General features: G+C 40.9%; 1 protein-coding gene across 1 annotated transcript; it reads left to right on the top strand.

The window, feature by feature from the left end:
* Positions 1 to 214: 214 nt before the first annotated feature.
* LAS1L (LAS1 like ribosome biogenesis factor) lies at positions 215 to 22760 on the top strand (the record flags this gene model as incomplete). The annotated part of the gene is made up of 12 exons (XM_010170054.2): positions 215 to 452; positions 635 to 704; positions 1653 to 1734; positions 2763 to 2951; positions 4837 to 4883; positions 6159 to 6268; positions 8414 to 8499; positions 9461 to 9676; positions 10828 to 10963; positions 11539 to 11918; positions 13572 to 13713; positions 22514 to 22760. Coding segments are annotated over 12 exons (1787 nt in total), but the record flags the coding sequence as incomplete, so codon positions are not given.
* Positions 22761 to 24593: the final 1833 nt, after the last annotated feature.

The raw sequence follows: 24593 nt of genomic DNA on the forward strand, positions 1-24593 counted from the left end.
ATCTCCAGGGCCCCCGGATCACCTCATTCCATTTGTGTTGCCCCTGCTCCACCCATACACAAGACCAGTCTAGGTCTGGCATCTTGCATTGCGTGTGTGTGTAGCATATCAGCAAGTACTCATTTAACAAATGCTTGGGAGTAGCCATGTAATAGCTCTGTTCCAAATAAAAGCCTTTTGGAAAGACCATTTGATCTTGTCTTTCTGCATATAGTTTTTCAGGCTGTTGTGTACCGCAGAGCACAAAAAGTGGCTGGAAAGCCACACTTTCTGCAGAGGGAGTGTTTTATTGTGAGACTGCTCACCTGTTCTTCCTTTATCTCTAGGTATGGTCCCAAAATGCCTCTTGCAGTGGATTGCACTGCTGAACTGATTCGTTGCAAGGTCCTGGATTCATCTGGCAGACTGAAGTCACATGAGCTCATCCTCTCTTATGGGCTGGCTCTTGTAAGGTAGGTCTCTGAAGGCCTGTGCGAGAGAGAGACTGGGATGGATAGTGTTATTCTGCTGTTGAATTTCAGTTTGCATCTCTGGGACCACAGTGTTGTACAGCACGTGAGGGATTTGTCTCTGGGGGTCCAAGTTTCTCTACAGCTCTTGATAGTCCTTTTTCTTTTCTGTAACCTGTATGCAGGTTTGTCAACTTGATCACAGAAAGGAAACAGAAAATGGTCAGCATTCCTCTGAGACAATTAGCCAAAGAGGTAAATATTTAATAAGAGTTACTTGATAACTTATGTATGTACAGAGACCATATGCATTGTCTATTAACAACACCGGGTGGAGGGAGTTGTGGGGAGAGTCATTCTTTTGTAACCAAAATAAAGGATATAGATTCCAGTTCTTTCCAACTGCGAAGTTTTAAAGAGGCTTGATGTAACTAGATCTAAAACTTTGTTCTTTAAAGTGAGATTAGCACTAACAAAGGCTGATGATCATTAAAGCATTTTGAATCAGGTGTGATCAAAAGTCATGTTTTACATGTAAATAGTCCCACTTGACGTATATGCTACACATTTTTGTTTCGTAGCTTCTGGGATGTGGAAAAAGAGCTAAATCCATGGTTTATAAATTCGAGTCTTTGACAAGCAAGGTTATACATGAAAAGCACTTAATCATGTGTGCAGGTATTTTCATCTTGTGTCTCTCTTGAGCTTGCCCACTTCTGTGTGGAGGAGGGAAGGTTCAGGGTGTAATTGTAATAGCTGGACCATCTTGAGTCCTTTTATTGCCAGCTGCACTGAGCATCATATCTGGGTCTGAACAGCAAGTTTTGAAAGTGGAGAACAGACAGTATTTGAGACTCTCTTATGTATGCAGCCTGGTCTGGGGCCCATGTGTGAGAATGATGAATTGATTTTTTTTTTTTCTTGAGTTTTTAAGAAAGGTGTGCTGCTTCTCACCTTTTAAAACTGACCAAGCTTCACAACAGACGTCTTGCATAGTTCAGAGAAGAAGACCACTGGAGGAGTGGGGTCAGGGCGGAGGGGATCTCAGCCCACGCTTGAAGTGGGAAACCGGGGGACTACGGTGCAGGAGTGGCACAGAAGAGGCCATTCCCACCCAGGCAGAGGTTCTGTCTGCAGGGCTGCATACAGTTATGGCATGATGCAGTGGGAACTGTGGGATAACACCTGTGACTTTTCTTCCAGGTGGATATCCCCATCTGGGTCGTGGATCTCCGTCATGAGCTGACCCACGGCAAGCTGCCGCGCCTGGCTCTGTGCCGCAAGGGTGAGTGCTGCTAGCGGGTGACATTGCAAGGGCCCGGCCAGAGGTGCACTGGGGCAGCAATGCCAGTGCTGCAGGCCCTGAGGGGAGCACCCCTCCCTCCATTTTGGGGTGCTGCGAGGCAGGCAGTGGACTCGTCCTGGCAGAGAGAGTTGTGGTGTGAGACCCTAGGAGGGTTTGCCACTGCCCTGTGGGAGGAGCTGAACTGTGTCTGGTGGCTCCAGCTGTGGTGCATCACGGGGCAGATGTTCAGAGACTTTCTCCTTCTCCTGAAGAAAATACTGGAAACAGTAGTTTGACCCTCTTCCTTCTTTACAGCACAGGAAGTTCATCTCAGGAAAAGAGTTAAATGTTTTTCCTGATGTTTTAGAGATACCTGATACTCTTAAAAAGTCCAGTTTAGGGAGAAATGCAGTAGGTACTGCAAGCCTGAATGAATGACCAGCTCATGGTGTTTGAAGGGATTCCTGGGAATTTTGGATTAAGCACTGAGGAGCCAATTAAATCAGCTTCAGCAGGGTCCTTAGATTGAGTTGGGTAGTGAAATAGTGATGGGAGAAGAGGGGTTTTCTTTCTGTTCTAGCTAATGTATGCCTAGAGTAGTCTCTGCACACAAAAAAAAAAAAATTATAGACGCTATGTAGATTATGGTGATACTAAAGAATTGACTTATTTTCTCATCAGAATGCCACTGCTGAGTCTTAGTTTCTGCTTAAATTCAGCCTAGCTTGAGTGAGGTGCAGCACTATAGCAGTGTCTAATCTTTTTTGTTGCCTAAAAGACAATAGGTGGGTGTTACCAGGCCTGTGATACGGGGTTGTGGGGGTTTTTGTTGTGGGGTTGGTTGTTGTTCTTTTTTTTTCAAACTCGTTCACCTTTTCGTTAATGGAGTTGTATGTGATAATCAGGGTTTGTCACTTGTTAACAGCATTTCTTTTCACAATGCAAGTTAGAAATGTGCCACTTGAATTATTTTTTTCAATAACAGAGAAAACCTCACTGAGAAGAGAACGTTTTCTGTTTTTCCTTAGGTTGTGATGTTGTGCTGGACTGGCTACGAAGGACGTACTGGAGCCGTCAGCTGGGCAATAACTTGTGTGAAGAAAGTGAGGATGAGGATGAGCAAGAAGGGGTGGAAGCAAATGCAGAGCTGGACAATGATGCATGGGAAATTCGAACCCCACAACATGAGGCCTGTCAGAAACACAAGGAATTCCATGGTAGGTGTCCCTAGAACAATGGCAAATACAAGGATTAGATATGTCCCATGCTAGAGAAAGTGGTTTAAAAGTGTCATCTTCTAGCCCTGACAATGCATGAAGATGCTCAGGTTTTGGGATTCCTCTTTGGGCCTCGGTGGATTCTTGGGGTGGCTGACTTTTTTGGTATTGGCTCAGTGAATTTGTAGCATAACATCTTTTACTTCTGTTGAATATGCAGTATCCTAATCAGTAGCAACAGTTATACTGGGATGGTTTAGGACCATTGTAAAAGTTAGCTGTAGTATCTTGACAGCCACAGTTTTGGTATTGAGGCCACTACTGACAAAAGTGGCTGTGGTCCTTTTATAGCCCTCAGAACTCTGTCGGTTCATAACTTGAGCAAGAGCGGGATAAAGGCAGTTCAACCAGTTTCCAAGTACTTTGCATGTGGACTGAAAAGTCACTAGCTGCCAATAATACAAAAAAAAAAAAATCACAGATAACTCAGCTTGGACATAAACTAGAAACCCACTTTGAAAAAAGCTCCTTATTTTGGGTTCAAAGACTTTTGGTGATGGAAAAGCAACCACTGGAACAGTTTACCAGAGTTTTCCCATTGTTTTGCACTTTGTATCTTAGATTGAGTGACTTACTGGAGGAAGCAGGAGTTCAGATTAGATGGCTGCTCTGCAAGTTTGAGGCATGTGAGGTATCAAACAGTACCTCAAACAGTAAAACCAATTAGTCATAATATTTTTCTGACAAAACATGGCATGCTTCTGCAGAGTAACTTGCCCAACAGATTACAGCAGCCAAATTCAAGGTCCAGAGAGTGTGCAGAAATGCTGAAGTGACCCTTATGCTCTCTGGAAGGTCACGCTCGGTGACTATAATGATCTTTCTGGCTTTAGAATCTATGGATTTGTTTCAGGTTTTTTCTGGATTCCTTTATAACAGACTCATACATAAATACAGTAGCTGTGATCCAGAAAATATTAGCTAAATTGTTGTGCACTTTGGGCTTACTACAGAATTTATTAGAACCACCCAAACCTAGAGGCGGTACTAAACTTTGGAACGCAGCAGCACTTACCACTTTTCTTGTCACAGTGTATGTCTGGGCTTCTGTGTGACGTTATGTTGGATGAGATCTGAGCATGTGCTATTCCTTCCTCTCCCTGGCTACCCTAAAAAAAAAAACCCACCCCTCCCCCAGTTGCCGAAAGAGAGAACCACAGAATGATACAGTAGATTCTGTGATTTATATGTCCAGATTAATGGAATGGCAATGGTGTATCAGTCCTACAGTTCAAATGCATCTGAAGTTTTATCTAGCTGATCCTGGGTGGCGGGCATCCTGACAGCAGGTGACAATGACACCTGAATGGTGAAGTATTTTGAAAGATCATGCTAATTCCACAGGCAGCAAAAGCACATTTCATGTAGGCATTAAATTAAAGTTTATTAATAAAGTCCAAGAAGGATATGGTTGGTTTGTGAACAGCCACATTGCTGTTGCCGTAGATTTAAAATGCAAGTATAAGGAATACAAATACACATCAGAACATGAACTGCCTATGGGAACAATTGCTTCCTAAACTAATCTGTTTAGGGAGTTTTTTTGAGCTCTGGATTTATCCATCTTGCCTCTCTTTGGCTGCTGTTAGTGATAAAATACTGAACTCCTGGTTCAGCCCCACTTGATAAAATTCATGTTGCTGGAAAAGTCTGGGAGCTGTTGGAGTCTTCAGAGAGTTGTCTGAATCAGAATTTATTATTTCATTTGACTGATGTCTTCCTTGAGTGTATATTCATCGAAACCAAGCAGGTTGCCCAGATACAAAATTCTCTTACATAGTTTATCCATTCCCTGTTTAAACTGTATACTTACGTTTATTTCTAGAAAAAGTCAGAGATGTGCTGATATCCTACAAGAATGAGCAGTTTCGGGTAAGTGCAGTCTGATCATCAGCACTTTTGGTTCTTCTCATTTCCTGCTTGGGGAAGTAAGTCTTACAGTCATTCTTGCTCTAACTGATGAACTGGTGCTCTTGCCCAGGCCTCGTTTGAAATACCTGAGTGGTAGCATGACTAAGTTACTGTAGCAGGAGTTTATTTCATATAACTGCAGGGATCCCTTTTTTCCTCTCTGTAGTGTCCTCTGACAGTTAGAATCTGTCCAGAAGCATCAGTGACACATAAATTATATTTCTATCAGTGCTGCAGAGATAGCAGTATGCCAGCGTCCACAGTGCTACCAATGCTTACCAGGTTATGTAGTCTTGCCTAAAGTAGTGCTGCCGTCTAGTGCATAGGCCATAGGGGACCTGTGACTGCTGCATGTGTGGTGACAGAGAGGCTTGGTTAGTTTCTTGTGCAGATACCTCTCCTAGTGTTGTCATATATGGCTTCCAAAGTAAAGCTTCACTGCAGAGAACAAGCAATTTGAGCTGTGGTGGTTTCTAATGTGAGCACTTTGTTCATGTTTATAAATGAGATATGTACTTGTTGGAGATCCCAAGTCTTCTGTGTCCCAATGGATAGTGCTCAGTTTGTTTTCATTCGTCCTAGTGTCTCTGGAAATTGAGACCTGTAATTCAGGAGATGTGTCCTGGTTTTTGCTAGGATCTGTCTCTAATCTTTTTTCATGTAAGAAGGAGCATCACTTACACCTAAGTCATCTTTATAACAGTGTGACTGTACAGTCTCTGATCCAGATACTTCTCTAGCTATTTTGTTGTCTATTTATTATACTTTAAAGTTTTTATAAAATTATAAAGTGTAAACTAGGCCAAAATAAGCTCTGTCATGGGAGCTGTGTACTTTGTTGTCCGATTATTTGTATAGATAGGCTAGAGGTTCCTCAGTCGCTGTAGGTCATGTCTTGATGTGTCATCTGAAGTATCTTTTGCATTCAGTGGTAGCTTTGCATATATAGGTTAAGAGGGCTGATCACAGTCCTGGAGAGCAAGGTTTGGAACCAGAATGAAAACACCAGAACTGTGACTACCTGGTGCTGCTGCCTTTTACATTCAAGCCTTTTCCAAGTACGACATGGCTTACATTAATTTTTAATATACCTCTAGGAAGTGGAACTTTTGTGAGTTTTTTGAAGTGCTGTTGATAAAGTACGTGTGGCATGTGCATCTTCTTTTCATAGCAATGCCTCTCTGTTCGCTATAGGACCATATTTTCTCTTAATGCCTGGATTTTCCTTTTACTCAGGTGATGCAGACTGTGCAGTCTGTTTCGAAGTCTCGAGAACTGTGGTCCGATTCCTCTTCAGAAGTGGACTGGATTTTAGCTCAGATCAAAGACCTGATGCAAGAGAACAGGTACATCTCTGATAAGGAACTGAGGTGAAAGGTGCGGTGCAGAGCTGGGCCTGTAGACCTGTTGCACTACCTTTTCACTGTGTTGTTTAGCTGATCATGGAGAAAGCAATTGATTGATTTCCTCAACATCTCTGAGGATTTAGTTCTTCATCTGTTTTAATGAGTAATGTTTCCTGTGCCGGTTCATCTCCAAAGTGTTGTCTCTGACTTAGCTGTGCTGGCTCTGATGCATGTCACCATCTTCAGTGTCTTCAAAAGCTCTCCCAACAGCCTTGTGTAGACTTGGATTTCACAGTGACCTTTAGAATTCTTCAAAATTGTGGAGCAATATTTAGCCTCTTCTACACTTTCTATTAGGGCCTCTAGGCTAGAGGCCCTTCTATTACTACAGGGCCTCTAGGACCCAGTGTGTTGAGACTTTATTATTACTATGTAAATTTGCATGAAGATCTTGTCCCACTCTGAGAAACTTAATCAGTGTAACTCTGTAGAGGGGATGAGACTATCTTGTTACAGATATGAGCTATAACTCCTGATGTTTTGAGTATAAATATGCCTACCATACAAGCTGCTGATTAGTTTAAGAAGTTATCAGCTGTTGTGCCAGAAGAAAACCCTCAGGAAGAGACTTGCACCTTACTGGCATTGCCCATCGGTTGCTGAACATGGAGTAATGAGCAAGAAGGCATGAAGATTCTGTAATGAGAAGCAAAACATACTAAACATGGGACTTCTATATCACTTAAACTGTCCATCACTTGATGGTTGGAAGGTACTGGTGGAAGCATGCCTCTGCTGTCTGCTTCAGAAAACTGACTCAGTGGACCTTTCTTAGTCAGATGTTCTTCTTAAATTGTTATCTACTGAAGCTGCCATCTGCATGGAGATGTCCTTAATAGTTGGTGATGATCAATCATGTAGGAATAATGGTAGTTTTGCTGGAACAGTTTTCAGAGAAGAGAGGATTGAAACTGGATTTTGTTTTTAGAAACAAACTACATGCTACCACTTGCCTTGTGATCTCCCACCACATCATCTGCTTGTGATAAAGTGATCTAGCGTTTGTATGTGTTGTTTCTACCCCCTGAGATCATCGGCTGCTGTTTGTATTTATAAAGATTTTGTGTCACGCCTGGATGTTATGATTTGGAAGTCTGCCCCTATTGGAGAAGACAAATTTTCTCATCCATTCTATACCAAAATATGCCATGTTTGACATGGGTGCTCCCATTCCAAATCCAGTGAGTCTGATAGCTAAAGCAGTTGTTTCTGTGCAATTTATTCAGTGTTTGAAAATGGCCACCTTGATTTCTGTTCTGAGAAGTGTTTATTTTAGTGCTGTATCCTTGCATGGATAGAGAAGCTCATGGATAGAAGCATAAACAGAAGAACTCAAGAGAATCCCATGGCCAGATACTGGGGTAGTTGTGGGAATTTTACTTCTGTCCCTTTTGCTGTATTTTACTTTCAAGTATCAGTTCAGCCTACCTATGTGGGTCCCCTTGGTCTTCCACTTGCATTAAACCAGCCTAATAGGAGATGAAGTGGTCAGACTAACAACTTTGCGGAATAGCTATAAGGACAGGATGCATCCAAAAAGAGCTGTAGATGCTGTAGGAAAGAGCAGTTGTGACCCTACCACAACTTATCTGCAGAGGAGCTGTGTGAACTGCACCTTTAGGTGTGCCTTGCCAGCAAGTCAACAGGGTTGGCTTTTCCTCTGAGATTTAACCTAGTTCTGTGAGTTGCTGGGCCTCAAATCTTGGTTGGCCTGCTAGCAGAAAACTTGGATCGTACTGCAAACCATAGGTATTTCAGAACGATATATGTTACTGTGCTTTTGAAATGTTTGTGACAGATGTTCCTGTGCTTTTGAAATACCAAGATACTTGCCTCTGCAACTCGAGCAGAAATGTTTCCTTCGAGATTCTGGTTCTGTTCCAGTTTGCACAACTGCACATTCCCTCCAAGTCTAGTGGGATATACCCATTGCAAAATGGGCATACGATTTTAGTGCATGACAACAAGGTATATCACCTCCTCATAGTTCCAGGTATTTGGCTCTCAGACTTGTTTCAGAACTGGTGCAAGTGGTATTTTGATACATAAAGGAGTAAGTGGCATTAATAAGACTCTCTGCTCTAGGGAGACAGTGGCTGAAGCTCTTCTCAGTGATGGCTTTCTCATCCCAAAGATGGATTGTCTGAAGATGCTAAATATCAAGTATGAAGGTTAGTGTTTTGGGCACCACATAAGTAAAAAGTGCATAGCTAGTGCTATGTCCAAGTCTGTTATTTTTTTCTCATTATATTGAAATCTGTAATGCTCTGTGTGTTTATCATGTATCTGGGTCCTTAAACATGTATTGGCCTGTTCTCCAGACCCCTTTATGGCCATGCTTAGCTATTGCTTTTGCATAAATCTCTCACTATGGAAGGACGGCTCTTCAGCACTGAATGCTACCTGGCCAAAACACCTTTTGAAGTTTGCATCTCTGCCCTTTTCTGCAATAGTTACTGATTTCATGAACTCCCACAAGTTTCTTCTCTACATTGAAGATTTGAAGCAAATCTAAATACGTTTTTTTGAGCCTTATTCACCTTAGCATCTTAGTTCCATGGTACTGCCCATATGTGTGGAGTTGAATGGATTTTCTGCAAGAGAATTAGGTACCTAGAGGCTGTGAAAATTAATAATTTGTCTATTTCCCTGGGACCTCTTGGAAACACCAGCCAAAGAACTTTCCAAGGAAGGTCCTCAAATTTCTGTGACTATATTACAGTAGTAAAAATTTAGGAGCTTTTTGATTCTGTGTTGCTTTGCTCAATGTGCATTCTCTTTGCAGTTTATTTTAGGCAGAATAGCTCTTCATTATGTGTGAAATAAGTTGAAACTGGAAAGAGATTAACAAAACAGGGAGATTTTCCTGTGGTTTACCATGTGATTAGATCAAGCATTGTATTTTTTGCTGTCATTGAGCTGTTGTGTTAATTATCAGTTTGCTGGTTATTTTACTTCCCCAGTATGAGAAAATAAAAGTTCCAGGTTCAGTGAGCATCCCAGGAAATACCCTGGAATCGGTGATCTCAGAACAAACTACTTTAGTTTGGAACTAGTGTCACACCCTTGGTTCACAAAAAATGATAAAGCAGTGATTTTTGGCTTCTCTTTTTTTTCTTCTTCTTATTGCAGCAAATAAAGAGGTATGGCAGTTCAGAATTCCTCAGACATTTTACTGCTTTTGGCAGCCTTTGCTGACAGGCCTCCTTTCCCGAAGTTTTACGCAGATCCTAATCGAGAAAATGTTTATGGAGTTGAAGGAATGTTCTGACTCTTCAGAACTCCGGTCTCAGTTCTTGATCAACTGGATTTCTGAGATGCTGACTGGCATTGCGAAAGTAAATGCTGGTGAGTATGTCTGGAATTCCTGCGTGTAAAAAATGTAAGAGTCTCTTCTGTACTATTGCCAAAACTGGGAGAGTGATGTGACCTTTAGATGGAAAGTGCAATAACCTAATTATTACATTTTGTCATGTGAATGTAGAGCTTTTATTTTTTTGTTTCTTACACTTTTCAACCTGCAGCTTATGTATGTCATGCATTTCTTAGCAAAAAATTGAAATTGTTACTGGCAACTTTGCTGTAGCCTCCTCAAAACAGGAAAAGCCAATCTCTCCCATGAAAGATTGGGCCCTTGAGTGCTGTTTTTTCCAGATATTAATACTTATAGGAAGTAACAGTAACAGAAAATAAATAAAGATGTGTTATATGCAACCTGAGTTAACTGTTCCCAATTCTTTCCTCACTTAACAGAAGCCTGCCTTTACAGAGTACTTGTGTGGTCTTGCTGTCCTTTTTTAATCCTACCACAGGATTTTCATGCCTTCTAAACTTGCACAAAAGTAATAAATAATATTTTGTTTCCTGTTCCCAGCTCCTTAGAACTGTTTAAATTGTCAAACTGCATGTTTCACTCCAGAGACAAGATCACAGAAGAGCTTTAATTATTCAAAGCATGTCACAGGAATTCTGTTAACAGGACTTTTATACAATGATATAGTGAATCCCTGAGGAGGTTTCTAGCTGGTTAATTTTGCCGCCTCTTCTGTCCTCTACTGGTCTGGCTCAGTCTGCACCAAGGTTTTGGCAGTATCTGTGACAGTGACAGGATCATGTTTGATACTGTTTCCAGCTGTTTAGTCTTCTTGTTGCAGTGCTATCTGGAATGATTTCAGGTCCCAGAAGCAGTATACTGCATTTATTTGGGACAATACTGTACAAACACATCTTGTGGCTTTCCTGTCTGGGGTGACATGCACAGAACCAGTTTGGGAATATCTGCACCTCACTGTGGTTGCATCTTGTGGAGCTAACCTAGCTGTCAGTGCATTGGCAAGTTCCTTGTAATAACATTGGTGTATTTGTTCAGTACATCTGTTCTTGGACTTGGATTGGAATTACAGTTTGTTTGAGTGTGAGCGTTGCAGTAAAAATGCAAAGGGATGAAGGGCATATTTTAATTAGCTTTGACCACCTTGTTGTTTTCATTGTCTTTGAAGGGAAGAAAAGACAACACTGTAACAAACAGGTGTCCGTCAAGGAGCTGTTCCTCCATAAAGTTCCTTTGCAGTGGATAAGACTGACTGATAATTGCTTGGAAGCTCCCTGCTGGGCAACCCCACACCTTCTTCAGCTGTAAGTTTGATCCTGTGACCTAGAAAAGGGACAGCAGACAGTGCTCTGTAACAGCTTTGGCTAGCTCCCGTGTGAGTTACAGCTGTGTTGCTTTCTGTTCCTTTGCATCTAGTAGAAATTGTGGCAGGTGCATATAAAGCCCTGCTTGTTGCTGCTCATCTCCCCATTGATTCTACAAAGAGAAGAAGGAGGAGAATTTAAAAGGATTGCACCTTCAAAATGAAAGTGGAGGTTATCTGGGGAGGTATTAAAGAAGCAACCTGGTGAGAGGAAAAGTGACTTGGTAGCAGAGATGTGACTGTTTATACAGGTTATATGAATTTAGCACAGGTCGTAACTTTCACGTGAAAATGTCAAAGCAGGAATTCAGTTAGAAGTATCCCAAGTCCTTAATTTTATTCACAAAGAGGGAATATTCCATCATCCACCCACCAGGGAATAATCAGATTTGCCTGTTAGAGGAGATATGTGAATGAGCTGTCCCAGAGGGAATTTAAAAGGCTGCTCAGCTTGATAAACCTTAATCTGGAATTTTTTTGCTTTTAAGACTTTTAAATTGCCTTTTTCCTTTCTAGGATCCTGACAATCATGAGACCTCGCTTGCCACGTTCTTCTCGGAAGAACCTTCTCTATCTCGCTTCTGTTTACACGGAAGGAGGTGGCCCTTTGTCCAGCCCAGGCTTCTCTTCAGACTGCAGTGAACAGCCAATTTACACGATAGAGAGCTTACAGTGGAGGGCCAGGCAAGAAAATCAGGTTAAAAATCAAGGGCAGACTGTAGAGAAACAAGAAGATGTGCTGGAGAGAGATGATGGTGTAGAGGAGGTGGAGGAGGAAAAAGAAGAGATGGTAACTGAAACAAATCCTTTGGAAGGACTTGCTCATTCTGGTAACATGATGGCTATTGCTGAGAAAAGGGCAGCACTGCAAGGATCTGCCTGGCATATCACTGCAGGTAAAAAATAACTTTGTAAGACTTAGACAATCTTGGTCACTGGCAAATGTTAATGGAAATGCAAAGGCATCTCAGCCCTCTGGGCCTGAGCAGAATTGAAGTGTGCTTCAAAATCATCTAAATGCCAAATCACAGAAAACTGTTGTTTTTTTCCAGTCTTCTGTTTATGTGCAGGAGTCAGTAGTTATGTAGAAACCCACGACAACATATAGTATGTCAACTATTTACTAGGTTGTTCCCCAAAGAGAGAGTTTAGCCTGTTAAATATATGTAATGGTAATTTGCCTTACAGCTGTGTTGGATGTTACCAAATGCTATTTCTGACCTTTTTTTAATTGTAGAATTGCAGCATTTTGAAAGCACTATCCTATGTTGAGATTCGTTGTTGTATTAAATGGCCAAGAATGGTATAAAAAGGAACACAAATAAATCTGCTGGTTCTTTAGGGCAATGCTTAGATTTTTGAGCAGATATCAGGCACATGAAACAAATCAGTTTTGGGCAAAGAGAAGGAAATGGCCAAGTTGTACTTGGTTAGCAGGGTCTCAAATAGTCTGTGTAATTATTGCTGGCTCTTTGGAGTGCCCTATCTTTTGAAGGCTTCTGTCTTCTGGTCTTCACTGAGCTGCTAGTAGTAAGCATTCCAGAAATAAGTATTCTGGCATCAAGAAAGCACATAGGCTTAAGAAATCTTACTGTCAGAACAATGACACATAACAATTTATATCTTTCACGTAGTTAGATGTGAAATAAGAGTGAAATTTAAAGGGGGATTCCCCTGTTGTGAACTGCCTTTGCAGTTTTGGCACCACAGTATAACGGAATGGACTCGCTGACTAACGCTGACTCGTTATTGATTGTAGTGGATGGTTTCCCATTGTGCAGTTTCTGGCCCTCACTGGAAGTCAAACTTAACAAATCTGAAGTCATGGCGAGGAAACAGGAATAGGTGCTTGTGAAAACAAATAACAGAATTTCCAAGATATTGCTGTATTATTTTTCTTTGCCATCTCATCCCAGCCCACCTGTCTGTCCAGAATTGCTTTATTGGTTAATTAGGCTTCACCAGCCTCATACTCTTGTACTTCTGTGGCTTCAGTTCTTCTCTATAGTCACTGTTGCTGTGCAGCTGCTAATCTCAGCATGTCATTAAGAAGCTGGTGCTTAGTCTTACTGGAGGAATGAGCTACTGGATGCAAAGGTGCTGTTTTGTATCTTCATATGTGTGCAAATGGTTCTTCCCATTTACAGAAGTATGCAGAGTAATTTTTTTAAATTAATGTATGTAAGTGGATGCATATGTTTCAAACGAAAGTATGCTTAAAAGAGACAGGTAAATGTAAAGGGTTGCTGTAGAATACTGTGGGGTTTCTTTGAATGGACATTGTCTTACAGTGGTTTGGACGAGCTGCACTGTATAGACTCTGTGATGTTACCTGACTCCAGATGTGTCCCTGTTGTCTCACATACTACAGTGACTTTCTTTGGAAGAGATAGTAAGGTTAGAAATAAAATTAATTAAAACTGTAATTCAGCCTTACTTTTGCTTAATGCCTGAGGTTGTTGATTTTTGCCAAATGGCCGAGTTGTGTGTTTGTGAACTTGGAGGGATCTTGGTTTTTGACTTCTTGTTTGTATACTCTTTTTACCCAGATGAAATACGATGGAAAGACTTTCCTCTTGGGAAACTCCCAGGTCAGACAGATGACCCTGATGGTCTGTTGTTGGATAATTATTCCATGATGTCCCTGCTTGATCAGACAGTGAGAGATGAGTGGAAGTCTCCCAATACAAAGTGAGTAATGGTGTGGGCAGGACTTTGCCCTTGAACCATGAAATGCATTTGTCTCTCTGTGCCTTGTACTATATGCTGTGAATAATTAAGGATGAGATTTCCTTTTTACTTCTGCTTGACTACATAGTTTAGCCCAAATATATACCGCTCTCTCTGATATCTACTAACTGCACTTCTCGTGGATTTTTCAGGTAATGTCTGTGTTTGGAAGGACCTTTGCAGTGCTGGTGTAATAGCGTAACAGTCTGCTCTTCAGACCGTGCTGACAACTTTGTGTTGTCTGATGCTGTTATTAAGATACAGTCTGCTGATCCCTTAGATTTACTAGTCTGCAAGTGCAGAATTTTTAAAACAAGCCACTGAGAGCTAGTGGAGAATATATCTAGTAATACACTGGGATGGATAACCTTAATGGGAAGAACTGTGGCCTTGCAATTAAAGTGTTCAGGACTAGAAGCCATTGAAGTCATTTAGCCTCCCCCAACGTCAATTTTCACAGACTAGCTAATCTTGTATAGGAAGGAGGAGTTGTTCTAAAACACACAGTGGTTTGTTGAAACACTGAGGTGCATTAGTGGGAACGCCTGAAGGTCAGGAGAGAAGGTTGACTGCCAATTACTTTTGTAACACCTGAGGAAGCATTTGGCTGTACGTAACTCAAGTGGTGAATAGGCTGAGAGTTTCACATCAGTGAATGCAAATATGTCTGTTTTCTGTATGCTTGAAATGGAGACTATAGTAAACTTTCTGAGTAAAGTCTTTGTCACTGCAGTCTCAGTTATTCACCCTATGATTAACCCAGACAAACTCTCTTCTCCTCACCCTTGACCGCCACAACAGGAAACTCTTCCTGCTTGTTTGTACTGCATTACATACTGACAGTATACTTGCGTTGTTGATGGACACAGTCGAACAGAAGTTATTGCTACCTGTATTGCTGTGACAACTCACTGGTATCAAGTTACTTCAAGAAGCCCTATCAGTCATCCTGTGAAGCTGGAAGAATATACTCGGCACATACCTCTCTGTGTTTGTCTGCTTCATCTTTTCCTGTCATCATGTCTGGCAGCTGCTCTTTGTAGTTGATGCTGTTCATTCCTTTCTGGGAAGGTACTTTACTTTCTTTTTGCAGTCCTTGGGTCTTTTGCACTATTTGAAAGTTAAATGCAGTGGCGTAACTGGCAATCAAAAATGTGATTTCCATGATATCCTTTGGGGAAGCTGATTTATAATCTCACCTACTCTTTCTAAAATAAAGCATTGCAAGGATTACAAGACACTGCTGTTTAGCAGTTTGGAGGTCATTAGCACAACCCCATCAGGCTTGAAAACTCCATTTTTGTTAACTGGGGCTCTGATCCGCAGCCACGGTATGTTGGTGTTGCCCAGTGACCTTTTCAGAGCTGCAGCTAGTAATTTAAGCTGCAGATCTGACCTCAGTAAAGAAACACAGGTTGTCATGGAAATAATGGTAGCATTCTATAAAGCTCTAGTTAGATCACCTCTGTTATTAAATGAAACTTATCCAGTTAAACCATCCCACTGAAGATATTTTAATAGGGTCATTATTTCACCCTCTGAAGTCAAAGGAACTTGAATGCTGTAAGCTGTCAAACCAATTTAATCACATATACAATAGGAGATGGGTTTATATGTATTTTAATCCAAGGAACACTTCTGAAAATAAATGAATGGCCGTTATTTTCTTAAACACTTGATAGGATAACTTTCTAATCAGCGATTCCCTGTAGTTGATGGGCCCCATCTAGTAGCTTCCAAAAAACGTGAATAACAGTGACAGTCATACAGCCTGGGGTGTTGCATTGGGAAGAGCTCTTGCACATATTTGTATTTTCATGTATTCAGAGTTGTCTTCAGATTAACTTCCCGTTCCAAAGAGGAAGGTTTTTGTTCTTCCCCATCCTCTCAGTCATCCTCCCCAGGACTAGTCTGCTCTTTTGTCAGTTCAGGCCTGCTGCGAGGGTTTTGTTTCTGCTTGATTCATACAATCAAAATGTAAAATGACCGTCTTGGAGATTGCTAGATAATTAAAAAAACCCTATCCTTTCCTACTGCTCCTCTTTCTGACGGTCCAAATACTTAATGAAGTCCTTGGTTCCAACACTTCTACGAGAGGCAAGACTAAACCTGCCTGTCTTTATATTGAGAGGTTAAATGATGAGTTAACCTTTTTGAGTCCTCTTGAATGATGTTAATCACTGACAAGTTTTGAGCTTTGCATTAATTCCCTCTCAGACTGAGGAGAGCAGGTAACCAATTGTCTTCTGATAGTTTATAATCTCAAAAAGAAGAGTAAATCTATACTAGATGCAAAAAACCCCCCTTTTGATTCAGCAAAAGAACCCTTTGGTGTCAGCCAGCCGTGAATCGTGTTTCTTGCAACATGTTCCCTGTTTGGCAATAAGGCAGATTCCTGGAATGCACATACCTGCTTCTAGTCTGCAGAGCCCCAGCACTCTCACTGTAGTCACAAATGATAGAATACTTGATCTCAGAGACTTTAAACATAAAGCTGTTTGATTTGATGTTTAGGTGGGTGACATCACTGATAAGAATAAGGAGCTGAAGCAGAATTCTAATTGGCTGCAGTAATCTGTACTATTTGACATCTAGCCAGCAGACTCTGACAAGAGGTGGGCAAGGGTTTCTTAATCTGATCCGCACTGGCTCAGTTGATTTTTCTATGCACAGTAGCTGGATTTATCATTATGGAGTTGTTCCTAACAACTAGAAAGTGGAACCATGAAGCAAGCAACCGCTGGATGCACTTAGTCCTGCTGCACCTTGATGTTACATTCATTTCTCCTTATCAAACTTTGACACTTGTAGCTGTTTTTGTGATGCTCAGTTGTTGCAGTTAGTCATGTGAAGCAGTTGAGGTCTCAGCAGTTTTACAACACTGGCAAGCAGTAGTTGAGTGTTATGATTAAACAGTGACTTGGTAAAGCTTCCAGTCTGTCCTGACTTAATATGACTTCTTGTGACTTCAGAATAAATGTGATCTAATTCTTTGTATTTGGAGGGCATATAAGGGTAGTAGGAAAGAGTTTTGGGAGGTAAAATTTGTTACGATTTTTGCAAGTCCATTAAATGGAGTGGGCAAGATTTCTCATTTTCCAAAACGTGCTTTCTTATGCTTCAAGAGCAAAGCATCCCAGTGTCATTAACATGGAAGCTGGAACTGTGGTTCTGGGAGTTATGATGTCCCTGAAGGTGCTTTGAGATTCTTGCTTGAGTAGTCTGCGAAGATAAACATTTAAAGGATAGTAAACACAAAGCAAACACTCACAGGTTAATGTGTGCATCTAAACACAAGGCTGACCTTTGGCTCAGCAAGTTTCTGATTCACAAACTGCTGGCAGGTGGGAGAGTAATTTGAAACACTGTTCCTCTGTTCCATGCTTGTGTGCTTACTTACACATCTGCTTTTGAACAGCTCCTCTGTTCCTGGAAGAGACAAACCTAATTTGCATTATAAATTCTTGCTCACGTGTCAAAACACTCCTCTTGATATCTGCAAATGGACAGCTGGAAGGACCTGTTTTTTCCAGTTTCTTTGGTGCTTTTCTTGTAGGTAGTGCTTAGTTTTTTTGGGCTTGCGAGGATGTGAAAAAACATGTGGTGACATTAAGGAATTCATGACAGAGTGGCTGGTCAGACAGAGATTGATTGTTTGCAGAGGAAGCTGCCATTTCATTTTATAGTGCCAGGTAGTAGATTGCCCGGGAGAAAATTAGACCTTTTCTGCAATGCCTGACCTGGGGAACAGGGGTGGAATTTCAATGGTGGGGCTTTGCAGAGAGGCTTATACATGTTGCCATGTAACTAGCCATCAGTGAAACCAATTATACAAGCTAGTTTAGAAACCTCGCTTTAAAAAAGGGAGGGGAAGCCTGAGCCACCAGTAAGTATCTTGCAGTTAAGGTTGGGGTTGTCATTCACTTTTTACCTATGGTATTCTGTTTTCTTCAAATAGTGTGGAAATAAAAGAAGAGGGAAAGTGATGTACATAATGTAGCTGACTTCCTGAAGAAATTGCATAAGAGCTGATTTTTGCTGCAGTGCAGTACCTCATGATTATGTTACAGAAGCAGAATGAGTCCTCACTAACTGCTGCATTGCAGACCTGCACGGAGTGTGCTGTTCTGTGTTCTTATTGCCAGAGATGTGGGGATGTGGACTGGGCTGGAGTAGTTATAACAGAATCTGAAAGAACTAGAACCTGTGCTCATTTCAGGAAAAGCATGGTTGCACCAGTGGAGCAGGAGGCTGGCTCTAGCTTGCTTTTGAATGCAGGAAATAGAGGCATGCTTTGCCAGAGCAGAGAATCTCATGGATGCTGTGAAGAATTAGCGCGGCAGTCTAGGTGATTTTATACTAGAAAAATAAAAATTGAGTTTGTGAGTAAAAAGGTTCATTCCTCCTTATCACTTCTGCTGGTGTGTATCCTACCTCAGCTCTATCTGCCCTGGGTTGTCTTACATCGAGCGAGAAAGTTTTGGTTTTAACATTAAGCTCTGTCTGTCTCTACACTAGCAAGCAAACTGAGATTAGGCTCAAAACATTCTCTAATGTTCACATTCATTTGAGCCCACAGCAGTTCTTTGCCTACACTGTTCTCTATGGTACAGATCTATGCAGTCTTTTCAAGCGAGCAGTGTTGTGGTGTGCTGCAAAAGCTGAGTTGCGCTGCCAGAACAGAGCTGTTGGGCCCTTCCTTGAATGGGAGCAATTGTTGTTAAGCTTGGGTTTATTTTTTTTTCCTTTGGAAAAGGTTTCACCCCTTCCTGAGGGGAGAGAGAGGTTTCTGGATTTATTGGGAAGCGACAGGAGGAGACAGTTGGAATTCAAGAGGATAGCAAGGGAATAGAGGGAATATGGAGGCAGCTTCAAGGTGAAATGGAAGATACGATTCTGGAAATTGTCTGTTGCAAAGGTGATTAGGGTGACCAGTTCATCTGTTCTTCCCTAGTTCACTGTATTTTGTCATTGTGTTTGCAGTTGAAGTGGTTATCTGCACACATTCCAGTGGCCTGACATACTTTGCTTGCTGCTTATGGTAGATACTTTTTGATATCCACCTGCCTGATGCTGTTTGCCTTGTGGTTTCCCAGTGCCATCAAGAACTGTTTTGTTGAAATGGAAGAAAGGGCATTTAGCTGAAGACACCTAATTAATGCATTTCGGCTAGAAGCAATATCTCAAATGTTGCTGCATGTGTTCCTTCCCCCCCCCCAGCACCTTCCCTTAAAACTAGACAATTGGGTGATGCAACTCAGTGTGAACAAATGCATTGTGATGCAGTGCTGGACACAATTTAAACTACTCATAGGCATGGATTAGTTCTTACTTAGCTTAAACTGTTCAAGATCAGTACTAATGTTTGTCACTGAGGACAACTTCACGGAAACCTTTCTGTGGAAGAAAAGAACAACCTCAATTCATTTATTTAAAGATTTTTTTAAAACAACAGTAAAAATAACATAATAGCATCAGAAGTACAGAGTGACCTGGTGTAGCATACTGGGTTTGTTTTCTAGAAATTCAGTCTCAGTGCAGCAGTAGAAAGGCCTGGGACAAATATGAATTACAGAAAGCAGAGTCCTCAAAGAGCAGGAGCGAGCACACAAAGGTGACGTTTCTTATCCTTAAGAAAAAGGGCGTGCTAGGCAAAACTGCCAGCAGATTGTTTTGAGCTGGGTGACTCTGAATTTTAAAAGTAGTTACTACTGGAATAAATTGCCCAGAGAGACTGTGGAGTCTCCACACTTGGAGCAATCCAAAACCTAGCTGGTTGTGGGCCTGGGCAGCCTGCTCCAGATGACTCTAGCAAGGGCACTGGACTACACAATCTTAAGAGGTTTCTTCCAACCTCAATGAGTCTACGAATGTATCTGCTCATTTCTCTTCCTACTTCCTCAATGAAAACTGATAACAGCAGTAAACTGCTGAAGTAGTTTCAGAAATAACCTAAAAACGAACTGAAAAAAAGCTTCCACATGTAACCACTTTTGTCCAAAACTTGAGGTATTTGTAGGAACAGTAATACTGTCTTGTGGAATCTAGTTAGTACTTGTTTTCAGGACTAGTATATTTGAGGACGTTAATATATATTAACCACAAAGGACCTGGGGTTTGGAAAAAGCAGCTTTGGAATACATAAATTTTATTGTTTCTTTTTGGTTTTGTTGTCTTCTGAAGCACCTAGTTCTAGCTACTCAGAGAGCAAACGTGGAAGTATGCAGGTTGTGGATTTGATCTAATTTCATTGTGCAACTTCTGTTCACCTAATAATATTTGGAGTCTTATAGTCTGCAAAAGAAACAGATATGTCTTATTTTTTCTCATTTTTGAAAGGATGATAATTTCTTTACCGGCTTCACAATAGAAGATCTTTTGATCTGCAATTGACTGGGTGAAAAAAAAAGTCTTTACGTATCTTTTATTTTCATTAAATGGTAGAGTCCTCGTAGGTTGTCAAGTATTATGCCTCAATCTCAGAGAAGCAAAGTAGTTCAAAAAGAGCTGAATCCAACTAAAACCAGTGAATTTAGAGGCAGTACTCCATTGTCACATATTTAGTTGTCTTTCCAGATACACTATGGGAAAAAACTCGTGGTAAGCAAGTGGCTGGTGGACAAAGTAGCACTGGTTGTGGAAAAGACACTTTCTGCCTTGAATCACAAGTAGTAAGTGCTGTTACTCTGCTTGGTGATACTCTATAGTTTCATCCCTCCTGTAAAGTGGTTGATCTGCTGTCATGAGCTTGCTCTCAGCAACCTTCATACCATACAGTTAAGGCAGAGAATGATGTCAGTGTCTGTCCCCTGAGCCCCTGTCTGGGGAATGACAGCAAGTCTGTGAAGTCATGAATGGTGAGGAGGATGATAAATCACAAGGGAGGAATAATTATCCCATTAGCTGGCTGAATTCAAGATAGTTTCTGACAACCAGAGGAAGACCACTGGGTGTGATAGCTGTGATGTTTCTATGTTGGCTTTGTCTGCAAGGCCTCTGTCAGTGTTTCATCTGAACAGGGAGTGTCTAAGAAGAGTTTTGATTTTACAGGAGAAATTATCTGTCTCTGAAGAGCTCTGAGCGGCAGCCTCTGCTGTATAGCCAGTTATTCCTGTACTGAACATCTGGAAAAGACATTGAGTTTTTCAGTGTATAGCGTGAAGTTACTGTGTAAATAAAACTTTCCAAACATCTGGGTCTTGTTTGCAGAAATTATTTTCTGTCTTTAGAGGTTTTGGTTTTGTTTTAACATGAGACATAAGTTCCTGTCTTGGATACTTTGGAAAAGTTTGCAGTTCCTTCCTCCCTGGTCCCAAAAGATGGTGTTCTTTGGTGGGTTTTCTGGTGTATGCTGTTTATGTGTGCTGTCAAAGTTTGTGTTTAGTGTTGCTGTGGCAACCTCTGAAGCTTTGAATAGCTGCTGTCATCCTCAGGCAGACCCTTTGGGTTTTGTGTTAAGCATATGTGCTTTTTGTTTATTCCCAGTGTCACTTTTATGTGACAGCAGGGGCAAATTTGGCAAATAATGACCACTTGGAGAGTTTTCTGAGGGTGGAGTTGCTGACATGGGATTTGCTTTAGGGATTGCAAGCGGTTGCACTGACATTTCAAAAATGGGATTCATCATTTAATGTTCATGGATAATGACTGATTTTGTTGTTCCAAGGATGAGATGCATAAGCAGGTAGGTGAGAGGGATGGTTAATATGGGCTGAAGGATGAAGACTGTGAGGAGGCAGGGAATATATTCTTATCCTGGAGGATGCTAGGTTGTTGCTAGGAGTGCATGAGCTCTCCTTGGGCATAAGGAATAGCGAAAGTGAAAAACATGCCCAAGACAGCCAGATTTCTCCTTTTTCTCCTTCACAATGTCAGATGCCAGGTTTCATGTGGATCCTTTAAGGATTTGTTTTATTGATAAAATTTAGCTTTCATCTTCACCGTTCCCATAAAATGAATAAAAATGGTAAAACAAGCCTTTATCTGACCTACTTAACAACATGGTAGTGATTTAAGTTCCTTCACATGGTAAAACTTTGGGTAGGGAAGCGCTTACCAATGTTCTCCAACTGTTCTTAGATTCTTTGTGTTTGACCATGCCTTCTGTCTGAGAACACTATAGAAAATCTTACTTGTTCCTTTGTATGCTGCATTAGTGAGTCATGTAACTGGGTCATCGTTCCAGGGATCTCCTGGGACGTGGCCCTAACTGCAATGAAAAGAGATTTTATGCCTGTTTGAGCCACCTTCTAAATTAGACATTAGCATGCTACGGGTGTCACCAAACAACAACTTCCTTTAAAGTCTCTGTAAATGCACTAGTTTCTGTGACTTCTTTGTAAAGCCCTAGAAATGGCTCGTTTCCATGTGCAGTGTGTAACGTTTGTAACTTGTGACAGACTGTGTTAGCATTTCACCTGATCAGCTTGTATTCCCAGCTGCACAAGATAGATGAAGGTTGATGGAAATTGCGTGGTTATTTATGCAGTCATGTCTCCCTCACAAGTGTTAATTGCTGGCAAGCTTTCCTTTGGTTTGTGCTTTAGTACCTTTGGCATCTCAGGACTGTTGCCTCTCTTGAACGAACTGACTGAAAACTAAGGACATTCTAGCGGGTAAATGTTCAGAGCTAAAAATGAGAAGTGAGGTTTTGGAAATAAAACTTGGTAACAAGTTTATTTAAAGTGCTAAATTACTTCAGTGATGTGAGCTTCTAAATCAGCTCAGTGCTTATGTGCTTTCTTTTCTCTTCCTCTTGCAGCTCTGCAGAATTGAGTATTCCTGTGACAGGAGGATTGTTATGGACCCAGAATGACTTCCATAAAATAAAAAGTGGCCTTCAGCTTTTCTAAGACGGCAGAGTGCACTGCAGCTTTCAGTATTGCATAAGATAAGTGGCATGGAAGAACTAGTAATGGTGACGGGGAAATAGCCACTCCAGGATTTTTTTTTTTTTTTGTGAAGATTTACTAATTTTTGCCATGTAAAATCAGTATTTTATAAAGGTGGTGTGTTTTAAGTTCCATGTGTAGTAACCATTGTCTTGCTTAACCACTATATGAACTTCTAGCTCTAGTTGATGTTTGCCAAATACAGTTGGGGTACTTTGGAATCACTCAATGTTCCTTAGCTTTTTTCACGGTTAATAAATAGAACCGACTGAAAGCAAATCTTTTCTGGATCCTGTTTTTCCTTTTTCATAAGGGATTCTGGAAAGTGTCCTCTGGTCCTTGTTAACCAGGCTATTGAGCTCCTCCTGTTTCAGTGACACTAATATTGTCCTCTCTGATTTTGCTAGGATAAGATTGTGCTACAATTTTCATCTAGCTAGGATTTCAGGTGAAGCTTCAGGGATCAAGCCTATTTATAGTATGGCTGAATGCACTGTAGTGCATAAAATATCTTTGAAAAATTTTTTTCTCACCGTTTTTTTCAAGTGATAGTCTTGAGGCCACTACTGCCTCTTTTTAATTAAAGTTTTCTGCTTGGTATTATTTTTGTTCATGGTTTTGCTGAGGCTGGTAACTAATACTGTGGTCTTTGCTGAGAGCTAGTGTGCTTACTGCAGAAATGGACTTGAGTACCTTGTGGGAAAGTTGTTGAGAAAAAGGACTTCCAGTTAGTTTTCCTAAATTTACATTCCTTTACCTGTATTAAAGGTTCTTTGAACTTGGAGGCTTCTGCTATTACCTGTCAAAAAATAGGAGTTTAAGCATATATTTATTGCAAGACGACTCAGTAAGAACTTGTTGCAGTGTATCTACTAGAAGGTGAGACAGATCCTTTCTCTGAGTCAGTCTAATAATTTGCAGTATTTACAAACTAAACAGGAACATGTGCAGCATTGTGAACTGGAATCTCTTTAGTTCTTTCGAGCTGCTGCTGACATTATGTGCTAATGGTCTGTAGAAAGAGATACAAAAAGGGACATACAATTTTAGCAGGACCTTGGATAGGATTGAATTGCAAGTTTAGAACAGCAACTTCGTGGATGCTTTGGGTGGGCTCTCAAGTAAAGGCTTAGCTAAATGTCCATAATGTATTATTTATTTGTTCTAATTTTTTGCTGTCCTTTTCTACTGCAGTTACTCTTTACCAGACAGACAAAAGTTGTTTAAAGTGGAAGAAGGTTCTACATTTCCCTCTCTAAAAACAAGCAGTGCTAATGCAAAAGTAAACAAACTTCAGGAGTGATCTTTCATGTAAACCCTTCCCTTTTCTAGTATTTTTAGAAATTTCTCCTTTTACTCAGCAGTTCCTCAAGCTTATTTAGGAAATTGTGAGTGAAGAGGATTTGTTCTTTTATTACTGTATTTGCTGGAGTATGGAATTACTTAAATCACTGTATTTGATACTTCTGAGGTCTGTCAATGCAAACAAGCATAACAGTTCAAAAAGGAAAGCGTGATGCTGGCAAATACTGTGCTATGTGTAACCTTTTTTTCCTCTGGTAAAGGTTTACTTGGTAAAATCATGTGCTACTATAGTTCCTTCGTCAGCTCTAGTTACTGCACTGTATATCTGCTATTACCCCACCTACTGAATTATGGAATAAAAATCCTGGTCTTTGATCTAATTGCAGAGTCAAATAAAATAGTTAAATCTATTGCTGTGGATGACCTGTGGAAAAGCACAAAACTGCCAGATGATTTAAAAAAGAATACAAAGACTTGTGGAGAAGCCATAGTAATGGCATGAATTTTAAACAAAGTGTTACTGGTGGGGGAGAGGGGGAGCAGACTTGAAACAAAGTCAGGGGGGCAGGGGGAAGGAAGTTGGGAATGGCTGGAGAAAAGAAACTTAAATGTTTCAAAGGGGCTTCTACTAAAACAAGGTAAGTG

Source organism: Antrostomus carolinensis, unplaced genomic scaffold, assembly GCF_000700745.2.
Source record: "Antrostomus carolinensis isolate BGI_N321 unplaced genomic scaffold, ASM70074v2 scaffold35356, whole genome shotgun sequence".
NCBI classification, from domain to species: Eukaryota; Metazoa; Chordata; class Aves; order Caprimulgiformes; family Caprimulgidae; genus Antrostomus; species Antrostomus carolinensis.